The 12,368-nt window shown below is 34.9% G+C and overlaps 1 protein-coding gene across 1 annotated transcript in view; it reads right to left on the bottom strand.

Moving 5' to 3' along the window:
- LOC140163774 (uronyl 2-sulfotransferase-like) overlaps window positions 1–12,079 on the bottom strand; it is a 34,040-nt gene extending 21,961 nt beyond the window's left edge. The window contains exon 1 of the mRNA XM_072187089.1: window positions 11,807–12,079. Within this exon, the coding sequence (XP_072043190.1) occupies window positions 11,807–11,960 (154 nt within the window). The 5' untranslated portion in view covers window positions 11,961–12,079. The remainder of the gene's footprint in view (window positions 1–11,806) is intronic.
- Window positions 12,080–12,368: the final 289 nt, after the last annotated feature.

Raw genomic sequence — 12,368 nt, 5'->3', positions numbered from 1 at the left:
TAGAAAACAAAAATTCACAGTGATTGCATTTCCCTACAAAAGTGTTACAGTCCTAAAACTGGCCAGGCTAGTTTGGGGTGACACAATGGACATGTGCCACCTTACACTGGATATTTATATCTTCTGATTTATTATATTGTACTTTCTAGCATTGACCTATGAACCTATTATGGCCACAATTCTTCCTACTAAATTTATGACACAATAACTGCCTTACCCTAGAGAGTCATTACTATAAAGTACTAGGCTGGTCAAATCCCATTTCTGCTGTCTCTGTCTCAGTATGTTTGTTAGTTAGTTAGTTAATTAATTAATTAATTAATTAATTAATTAATTAATTAATTAATTAATTAATTAATTAATTAATTAATTAATTAATTAATTAATTAATTAATTAATTAATTAATTAATTAATTAATTAATTAATTAATTAAATCAAATCTAGGCTGGTCAAAACCCATCTCTGCTTTCAATGATCACTTTGTGAAATGAAGTGCATTACTTTACCAGCGTGCTTTTCAAATTATACTATTTCATATCATTCCTGGGATATCATTAAGTTTGGAGGAACATTATTACAAAAATTACAGCAATATAATGTAATACATTAATATTATGGCAACACAGGACTATGTTCATATAATCTTCTGATTTATTATATTGTACTTTCTAGCATTGACCTATGAACCTATTATGGCCACAATTCTTCCTACTAAATTTATGACACCATAAGCCGCCTTACCCTAAAGAGTCATAAAAGGCTGGTCGGTCAAATCCCATCTCTGCCTCAGTCTCTGTCTCAGTATCAATGATCACATCTTCAGCTGAGTTATAACAGATAACTCCCTGGGGATTTAATCCAGACACTAAATGCATCTGGCCCCTTGGGGCCAGACGCGAAAAGGTAATCAGCAAAAAGAGTGGATCAGGATCAGGCGGGACAGCCGGAGCAGACTCCCAGCCACATGCAGGCCACAGGACCCCAACCCCGAGCAAGGCACTGGTAGGTCCCAGGCTGATCAGGGAACAGGGAAACATCAAAAATAATTGATCCACTCCCAGCCCCGACCAGTCACAGTCCCCAACAGCACCCCATCCAAGGAGAAAGATCCAGCGATCCACATGTGCCCAGGACACCACCCCGGCCGTCTATCCATCCTCGAACACACATATTGCCCTAAGAAAGACGCTATAAAAATACACATTAAAATATACTATAAAGACAATATTGCACTAGTGCCAAACAATAGGCAAGTCCATTCGCGTTAGCAGAAGGTCCATACTTCTGCCCATCGGGAATGCCGCAGCCGAGCCAGGGGTCTCCAGCCCCCGCCCGGTCGGGCAAGCACCTATGGCCCAGTCACCATCGCCCCAGGTAAGCCACAGTGGAAAAACTAGGCCTCCGTGACGTTACGGCTTTTTTTTAAAGTTCACTGTATATACACCAGGCACAAAAAGAAACTCGTCAGTTATATTCATCCTTGCTGTTCAATAACTTGATAATTTTGGATTATTCTGAAATATACATTTTGTTAATTGGACTTTGCTTTCTCATTTGACACCCTGTTCGTGAACATTGAGCAAGAATTGACCAAGATAAGCGCCTTCAAACTCCCAAATCCCAAAATGAAAAGTTGCAATTTTAAAGATTCAATTGTGCCTGTTACACTGTGTGCTTTATTGATTGGCCCGTGGTGCTTGTGTGCAATACAACGATGCGTTCCCATTGAAAACCGTTGAAAATGCAACTTTTCTTTTTGGGGTTTGAGGCTTTGGAGGCGCATATCTTGGTCAATTCTTGTTCGTTTTTCACGAACAGGGTGTCCGAATGAGAAAGCAAAGTCCAATTAACAAAATATATATTTCAGAATAATCCAAAATGATCAAGTTATTGAACAGCAAGGCTGAATATAACTGACGAGTTTCTTTTTGTGCCTGGTGATATCATCCATCATGCCGCTCAATAGTCCAGGAGTTGCGATCTGCGTACCTGACAAACATTTAGCGATCACAAACGTTTGCCAAACGTTTAAGAAAATGTTTAACAAACGTTTGGCTCCTTATCCGTTTATAAACAGTTTGACTATTAATGTTTGACAAACATTGTGATCGGCAATTGTTTGACAAACATATTTTATTAGCAATGTATATTAAATGAATTAAATAAATGTTTAGCAAACAATTAATAAATACGTTTTGTAAAAATTGTTTGATAGTAACTTTTTTGAAACATTAATCTTACGTTTTGACAAGGAATCATTAAATTGATGTTTGTACATTTTCAGCAAATGAAATTTTTGACCAAAAATCACATTTTTGATCAAAAGTCTCAATTTCGGCTAAAAATTACATTTTAAGTTTGATTAAAAATCAAATTTTTTGACCAAGAATCACATTTTGGATCAAAAATGCCCAAAAATTATTTTTGACCAAAAAAATCACATTTTCGCCAAAAATCATATTTTTTACCAAAAATCACATTTTTGACCAAAAATTTAAAAAAAAATCATATTTTTGGTAAAAAATCATAAAATAAACGTAAATTTAAAAACTGTTGGCAAACATTTGTAAAACAAATAAAAGATGATTAAAATTAAACGTGGCTCCTTATCCGTTTATAAACCGTTTGACTATAAACGTTTGACAATCGTTTGTCAAACGTTTGGCGAAAACAGCTGTGTAGGGCCGAAATATTGCGAATAAATCTGTGGATTAAATTCCCAAAAAATAAATACGGTTAGTCCAGAACTCTAATTTAATGGATCTACTAAATACACTTTTCAAACCGACGCAGCCACAACTAACTTCTTTATTATGTTTTCACACAAAAATATTTCATTGTAAACCCACCCACTCGGCTATTTTAAAAAGGTAATCAGACTTCCTCAACATGTGCAATAAATTATTATTAAAATCAAGTTGTTTTTTTACGCATTTTAAAAACACTTGGTCGACAGCGTATGCTGCTGTGATCTGAAATACAGGGTTACATTATTTTTGTACCGGGGGCTGGCCTCGGTACTTATTAGCTGGATATAAAAAATTGTCGTTTCTAGGCTATGTATGAAACAGAAATTCATAAAGAAAGCACGTACCTGAATCAAGTTGTTTTGATGATGATTTATGCTTGTAATGTGTAAACATATATAACTTGTGGTTGAACGGAATTTTTGTGTTGATACGATGAAGGATAAAGAACAGGTTTTTGTCACTTTTTTAGGAATGAAATTAAACGTTGATGGAAGGTGATGGAGTTATTACAAGTCAGTCGCTTTTTCGGTTACAGCGTTCACCTTCAGTGCTGTTTCATGTGTAGTTCAGCTGCATGTAGGCTTACCTAGGTAAGAGACTGCCATAAAGTCAAAGGTCGCTATAGTTGGGATACGCTAAGTACTGTGACGATCCCACTTTGTCAGGATAGTGACGAGATATCACACCACTGAAGCGAAATATCCATCAAATTTCTCATGCAGAATTAGTTTACGTTTATATGCCGAACTGATACTGGGAATCATTAGCTTATATTGATTCAGCAGATTGAGCAGAAGCGTCTGACGGGAATTGTTGAAGTGACATTTGGGAGGAGATTTGTGAAAATTGTTAATAACCGATTTGCGTGGTAGGCCTATTCGCCACTTGCACGGTTCCGCCATTATGCACTATATGCGGGGAGAGCCTCGAACTGGCAGCATACATGAAAGGAAGAATTACGTAACCTAACACAGAATGTTATGACTGGTTCAATTCCCATTCATGTATGCTGCCAGTTCGAGGCTCTCCCCGCACATAGTGCATAATGGCGGAACCGTGCAAGTGGCGAATACCGACCGTGTATAATTCGAATTGCGTATAGTGCACTGAGATGATGGTAATAATAAATCTAGAAACAATGCCACATGTAACACCAAGATAGCGATGTGTTTCTGAATTTCTTGCCACGCGCAGCAACATCTATCTTCAAGTGCCATCTATGTGTCATATTAATAAATACCATGTTATCAATCTATATAAATAAAAGGAAGTCGCTAAATCTTGTGCGCGAATAGACTCAGAGATGATTTCACTTTCAGCTCTGATTTATTCGTACATTGATCGGGTACATATTGCCATTAAACCATCTGAGGTTCATTTTTGCCAAAATTGATGGTAACTAAGAGAATAACATAAAAAACTGTCGTGTTGCTATGCAAAATCGCATGCAGTGGCATTGTGGGTAATAAGGACAGTGTGAACCGCGTAATAATATTTCCATTAAAAAACCATACGCAGAGCAACATTGCCCTGTTTTCTGCCAACTGCGAGGTGGCCAAGAAATGATTCAGCCTATTTAGATGCACAACATCGCGTACTTTAAGAATGATCTTACGAGCTTGAGGGTTCATACCACTAAATCCGCGTGTGAAGCGGTTTCCGGTAAAAGTTTATCACGACTATAGTCCCAACTTTGCATAAAAAATGTGCAAATTCATTACAATATTAACAATTTTAGTGTTGCAAATCGTGTTCTGCTAGAACTTGTGAATGTGATCTCTACTAATTTGAACAGAAAACGCGAAAATTTGAGTGATGTTTACGATGATGAGCGCATGAACACACGAGGTCAAAACGCGGTTAGCAGTCAGACGTAAACACGGGAAAATCGGGTCTTTTTATATAGCGCTATTTTTCTCAAAAAGTAGACCTAAAATATGGTGTCATTTTCAGATATGTTATGCAGAATTTTGTTCTGATTAAAATGATATCAAATATATATTTCAAAGTAAGACGTAACTCGACTTATAGCCTAAAACGTGACCCCTGTTTTGCACGTAAAGTCTATGGAAAGCTATTTGGTGGCATGTACCCTTTAAGGAGCAATTCCATGCGTTTTTCGCGCGTCTTTATCTATTTAAAATGCACGCGAAGAAATGAGGAAGGACATCAACAAGCGCATGCATGGACGCCGCCATGTTTTTCGCTGTACGTGCGTTTTCCGCGAATAGGCTTACTTTTATTTCCAATTTAATAAAAGTTCCGATTTTGGTAGAAGTTTGAAACCTTTTGATATGAATAAAGAAGAGTTTCAAAATATTGAAAACATTGTTTATTGGTGTTTAAATTACAAAGAAGTTTTTCAATTTCATTGTTATTTTTTAACCAATTTTTTTGTCATTTAAACTCAAGTTTTGGCCTTCAATTTTAATAAATGTACATAAAAAATTAGATTTAAGATATTTAAGTTTCTAGTTTGCTTTATTTATACCACTGTCCAGTATTTTAAATTGTTATAACATTCAAAGTTTAATTTATATTAATATTTAATTTCAAATAGCCATTCATTACATTTGCTTTTTGGACAAAACGGGTTAAAAGTGACGATGGAGGGGGGGGTAGGCCTACTTGATTGACATTTCTTGTCTTTTTAAATATTCTGCAGGTACTGAGAATGTTTTAATTTTGAAGTTATGCACTTGCAAAAGATGTTCAAAGAACGTTTACTATTAACATCAATTAATATCTTCATGAAAATAGCAAATCAGCAACCATTGTGCATTCATGTGCATCAAAATGACGAAAAATGGCAATTGTCGGCTATCATGCTTGTGCTTGAAATCGGCATCCTGTCTAAAGTATGAAAGAAAATAACCCAAAATTTCTTACAATTAATTCAAAATGTAGTGAAAAAGATAACAAAATCATTTTCAAGGCCTAAAAACGATGTTTTAGCCTCTTCAAGGGTTCATACCACTAAATCCGCGTGTGAAGCGGTTTCCGGTAAAAGTTTATCACGCCTATAGTCCCAACTTTGCATAAAAAATGTGCACATTCATTACAATATTAACAATTTTAGTGTTGCAAATCGTGTTCTGCTAGAACTTGTGAATGTGATCTCTACTAATTTGAACAGAAAACGCGAAAATTTGAGTGATGTTTACGATGATGAGCGCATGAACACACGAGGTCAAAACGCGGTTAGCAGTCAGACGTAAACACGGGAAAATCGGGTCTTTTTATATAGCGCTATTTTTCTCAAAAAGTAGACCTTAAATATGGTGTCATTTTCAGATATGTTATGCAGAATTTTGTTCTGATTAAAATGATATCAAATATATATTTCAAAGTAAGACGTAACTCGACTTATAGCCTAAAACGTGACCCCTGTTTTGCACGTAAAGTCTATGGAAAGCTATTTGGTGGCATGTACCCTTGAGCTTTTCGCCCCTACGCAGAGCTACGCACCCGATTTTCCGCCACTGCACCGAAGTTGGCAGCCAAGAGATTAAGGCTACGTCGCGTGAATTTTATTATTTATTCTAGGCCTATAATGAATCGTCGTTTAGTTTTACAGCCACATTCATACGGGAGATTGAGGAATATATGGGGAACGCATTGCACTTTATTTGGTTGAAAACGGTCAAGACCAAGAATTGGCCTCAAAATCAGTGAAAATATGGTTAGACCGGGGTTTTTCCCGGGATTTTTTGTTGTCAAAACTCAGTGGTAGCGCGTACCGTAACTAACTGGCAGCAGGGGGTTGGCGTTAGTACGTCGGCGTACTGAGCAATGTGACGCGCACGTACGGGGTGGATAATATGCACAGACCAACTTTCCGTGCCAGAAAAGAAAAGAAAGGAAGACAAAACTGAAAAGGTAGGCCTATGGATGGGTCGGGTTGTGGATTATGCATGGTCCTGGATTCGGTTAAGAGATTACCCGCCAAGATGATAAAAATCGAGAGGAAAGAAGGAAGCTAAAAATGAAAGAAAGAATAAATAAATAAATAAATAAATAAATAAATAAATAAATAAATAAATAAATAAATAAATAAATAAATAAATAAATAAATAAATAAATAAATAAATAAATAAATAAATAAATAAATAAATAACGTAAAAAAACTAAAATAATGAGAACAGAATTAAATAGATGAAATTCAAACGGGAAATCACAAGCTAAGCAGGAAATATGAAAATGGGAACAAAATGTAGAAAAAAGCCAAAACTAAAAGGAGAAATGTAAGAAATGGCAGATTTATAAAATAATGCATGGGAACGGGGCTCAATAAATGAATAACATGGAAACGGAAATCATGAGCTAAGCAGCATGGGAACAAAATAGACCTATGCAAAAGAAACTGAAGAGAAAGAAAGGAGCTAAATGAATAGAAAAAAAGAAGAAGACAAAAAGGTAGGCCTACGGGTAGGCCTATATACAGGTTATGATTACAGTAACTAAATGAAACGGGAGCAAACTAAAGAGGGAAAGAAAGAAACTAATCAGGAAAATTAAGGGAAAAAAAGAATAAAACGCCAGGGTATGATGGGTTTCCAGCTGAGTTTTATATTGTGTTTTGGATTGATATTTCAGACATGTTGTTCAATTCTTATAAATATTCTATTGAGAATGGTCTTATGTCGATGTCTCAAAGAAATGGTGTTATTACATTATTGCCCAAAAAAGATAAAGACTGCATGTATATTAAAAATTTCAGGCCAATTTCTTTGTTGACTGTTGATTATAAGATTTTTGCTAAAATGTTGGCTAATCGGTTGAAAAAGTATCTTCATAATCTTATTAATCCTGACCAATCTGGCTTTCTTAAGGGCAGGAATATTGGCAATAATATTCGTTTAATTTTAGATATTATTGATTATACTGATGCAAATGATATTCCTGGTGCATTGTTACTTCTCGATATTGAAAAGGCATTTGATAGTGTAAGTCACGAGTTTTTATTACAAGCTCTAAAACATTTTAATTTTGGGGATCAATTTATATCCTGGATTGAAACTATCTATTCTTGTAGAAAAAGTTATATTATTAATAATGGCTTCTTAACTGATTCAGTTGATATGGTTAAGGGAATTTTCAGGGTGCCCTATCTCACCATACTTATTCTTGTTGGTTATTGAAACGATGGCCATAGCAGTCCGTCAAAATATTAATATCAAGGGAATTCCTATTGGCGATACTGAGTTGAAAATTTCTCTTTTAGCAGATGACTCGACTTGTTTTTTGGACGGCTCTCAAGATTCTTTTGATAATCTTTTTGATACTTTGAACAAATTTGCTATTTGTTCTGGTTGTAAAATTAATCTCTCTAAATCAGAAGCTATTTGGATTGGTGCTAAAAAGGGGTCTTCAAATTTTCCTTTCTCAGAGCAGGGTCTCATTTGGAAAAGAAACCAATTCAAAACATTAGGCATTAACTTTTCTTTGAATACTCGGTCTACATATATGTTTGATACTAATTATAAAGTTAAACTAAAAGAAATTGAAGGTATTTTAAATTGTTGGCGAGCAAGAAATCTTTCTATGGTCGGTAAAATTTGTGTTATTAAAACTCTTCTCTTGCCACAACTTCTTTATTTCTTTTCAGTTTTGTGTATTAAAATCCCTAAGCATTTTTTCAAAGTCCTGGATAAGATTTTTTATAAATTTATTTGGAATGGTGGTAATGACAGGGTCAAAAGAGTTTTTGTTCGTAACAATTTTGTTTATTGTGGCCTTCGTATGATTGACCCTTATAATTTCTGTTTGGCTCAAAAAATGACTTGGGTTAAATTGTTACTGGATAATAATTTTAAAAGCTCTTGGAAAACAATTGAATTATCTGATATGGATCGTCATTTTGGTGATTTGTTATGGAAATCATATGCTCCTGAGAGTTTTCTTAACAAGCTTGATAATATCCAACTAGCTGACTCTCTCAGGACTTGGTATATTTATCGTGATAGGGCATGTCAAGATATTTATAATAAAAGTTTTTCTGATTTGGGATATTTCCAGTGTCTATGGTTTAATAGAAATATTAAGTCCAAAACTAAGAAGTTCTTTCTTTATGAGGATTGGTGCGACAAAGGTATTGTGTATATAAGTGATCTTTTAAATCCACCTCTCCCAGGTAGTAGACTTTTTGAAGAATTGATTCTTGACTTTGGTATATCCAAGTTAGATAGAAGAAAATTTAATTTCCTTATGAAATGTATTCCCAGTTCGTGGCTTCAGGGTTCAGATTCCAACTCTAATATTTTTGATGATGTCACAGCGGGTCTTCTTAATGCTCAAAAGGTCCCAAAATTTGCATACTCTATTTTGACAGAGACATGTATTCCGGAGAGGCGTGTCGAATTTTGGGAAAAAATCGCTGATGTCGATAATGTGGTTGATGACCCTGATGACACTGAGTGGGAAGAAATTCATTTGCGTAATTTTAAATGCTCTATTGATACAAAGTTCCGCTCTTTTATTTCAAGGTTTTCCATAAAGCTATTGCTTTTAATGATTTTTTATTTAAAATCAAACGTAAAGATTCACCTCTTTGTGATCTTTGTAAAAAATTACCTGAATCTATTGTTCATATTTTGTGTGAATGTGAGCTCGTAAAACCAATTTGGGATGATTTAGTAAAGGTTATTCAAGACAAACATGACATTAATTTTTCAATGTCAAACTTTGAAAAGGTGTTTGGGGTTTTTAAAGACAATTTTCTTACATATCTATGCTTGTCTGTAAAATATTATATTTATTTGTGTAAATTTCAAAATAAGAAGCCCTCTTTTATTGCTTGCAAAGTATATATTAAAAATAACAGGGAAACTGAGTATTACATAGCTAAAAAAAAGGGTAAACTTTCTGCTCATTATAAAAAGTGGAGATTTGACCTTTAATTTTGTTTTTGTGTACATGTATGTACTGGGCTGTGTTGAAGACAATGTTAAATTACATGTATTTGGTAAAGTATACTTTTATATGATGTAACATTTTTATTTTGATGCTGCATTTGTGATTTTTCTTGTGTGATTTTTATTGATTCTTGTGATTTTGAAAATATATAATGAAAATAAAAGCACAGGGCACTTTGTGTCTTGTGGGAAAGATAAAAAAAAAATTAAGGGAAAAAAGAAGTTAAAATTAGAAACTAATCAGGAAAAATAAGAAAAATAAATAACAACTGCAGGAAACGGGAAATCACAAGCTAAGCAGCTGATAAAAATGAAGCTATAAAGGGAAACGTATAAGAAAGGATAGATTTAGAAAATAATGGGAATGGGGTTAGGCCTAGATAGATAAATAACATGGAAACGGAAAATCACAAGCTAAATAGCATTTTGTTTTAATGGAAACAAACTAGGCCCGTGCAGAATAAACTGAAAAGAAAATGGAAATGCAAGAAGGGACAGGTTTAGAAAAATAAAATTTACCTTTCAATGATTCTACCTTTTCAGTAATTCCTCCTGTTTTAGTGATCGCTCCCATTTACTCATCTAGCGGGGACCCGCGCGAAGCGCGGGTATCCCGCTAGTAACAACTTAAAACCAAGCAATGCTTGTCTGTAACTTCATTTCATGTGTATTAGCGTCAACTAGGAATAATCCTTTTCACCATGATTACCACCAATCAACCAGTACTTTCCACCATCCAAAATCTCCCTATTTTGCTAGCCAACAATATCACATACCGTAAAATGGGGTAACTTCGGTCAGCGGGGTAACTTTGGTCGGTCAAATATATTTTTTGAAATGGTCATATTTTCGTACAGCAATATTGTTTTTAGTCATATTTGGTGTTAATTTGTTAAGAAATATGTTTGGAAGATTAATAGTCGCTCATGTCCAATCTCCTCGAAATTTACGAAAAAATCAGATTTTTTGACCAAAAATGAGCATTTGTTTACATTTTTTTCAGAAAAAATAAATATCGATATTTGTGAGCAAGGATGTGTGCTTGATAAATTTTGCAAGGGTCAAATGTCACAAAAAACAACAACTTGCCCATATACAGCAAAGATCAATTTTTTGATTTTTTTTTCTTCATGGAATGTAATACTCTGACCAAAGTTGCCCCAAATGCGGGGTAACTTTGGTCAGGCTATTTTTAACACCCAGGGCACCCTTACAAAATTATTTAAAAATCTTTCTCAACTTTAAGGTGTAGAAGGGAACCCTAATGTCATAAAAAAGAGTGAATTAGAATTATAATTGGTTTTGTTTGGAAGCAGTGGTTTTAAAACTCTGAAAAGTGCCCAAAGTTACCCCATTTTACGGCAATTTTCAGAGATTACCCCATATGTTTAATTGCAAGCATCCAACCAAGGCCAATCAATTAGATGTACATCCTTGAATCACAATTGTCATCTTAAAACCATGTCTCGCCTGTCAAATATTAAACATTACAAGCATCTTTCAGAAGGATTATTTAATCTTCACATGAAATCATTCCTGTCCCGGTACATCCCTTTTTAAAGGTTTTTTTTATTAATACTATGTCATTTTCTATACTGCGCTCTCATTCTGCATAAATCAAACTGCCCGCGTATTCGACACAAGGTAGGTCCATAGAGCTGTACTAAACGCTGTTACTTTCCTATTTAGAGAGGATGTCAATTTTGACATCCTTGTCTGTTTCAGAGAGGTAGACAAAAGACCTGTAAAAAACACTGTTCCGGTTGTCCAAACACTGAATCAGATGGATGGTCCACAATAGAGTGATTCACGCAACATGAATAGGGGATTAAAAACTGTAAAGTAGGACCATGGTAGGTATTATAGTATACCTACCATGGTAGGACCATGTGCTTTTATTATATTTTTTCCAGTTTGCCATCAAGATTTCGAATGCAAACAGTTCAGACCAAGAACACGATAATTTCAGTAAATGAATATTTTGTTCTGGGATTGATTATTCGGACTATACTGTACAATGTATGATCATGATGATATAGCCTGAGCTCTATGAACACGATGAAGACTTGGTTTAGGTGAGCTGAGCTTGACCATTAATAAAATTGTATAATTGTATATATATATCTGCAATTTGAACCTACCTTTCTTGCTGCGTTTAATTTCTCCATTGGTGTTTTTCACATCAATCTCCGGTGTCGATTCTGGTTTCAGTCTGTAAGTGGTGGTGAAAAATATTGTTGCTGCTATCAAAACTGATATCATCAACAAGGCGACTCGCCGTGGGACCCGGTACATTGTTTCTTAAATTTTAAGAACCATGAAAACTGCTGGGTTTTGCCCTTCCAATTCAAATAAACAGGTCTATTGGTGATGAAGTCGTCAGCTGACTTTTTATGAATCATTTATTATGTTTTTCAATGCAATCGCCTCAATCCATTTTGCAATATTATGAGAGTACTTGTCGAGTGCTACCGGTGGAGTTTTAGCCATCCATACACAAATGAACAAATACAATAGAGTGAAGGCCAACAAGTGACATGTTGTATCAGCGCATTGAATGGTTTATTGTTCTATTGTGTCCGCTTTGAGCGCTGACATATGGGTCACTCCATATGAAATCAAGGAGGCGTCCCCCCTCAGATTTGCTTTATATTTTAGTCATTATGTTGTACCTGTAAAAATATTAAAACCTGCAAATTTGAG

This window comes from Amphiura filiformis, chromosome 11, assembly GCF_039555335.1.
Source record: "Amphiura filiformis chromosome 11, Afil_fr2py, whole genome shotgun sequence".
In the NCBI taxonomy this organism is placed as follows: domain Eukaryota; kingdom Metazoa; phylum Echinodermata; class Ophiuroidea; order Amphilepidida; family Amphiuridae; genus Amphiura; species Amphiura filiformis.
The sequence above is the reverse complement of the archived record's forward strand: the minus strand, read 5'-3'. Positions and strand labels throughout refer to the sequence as shown.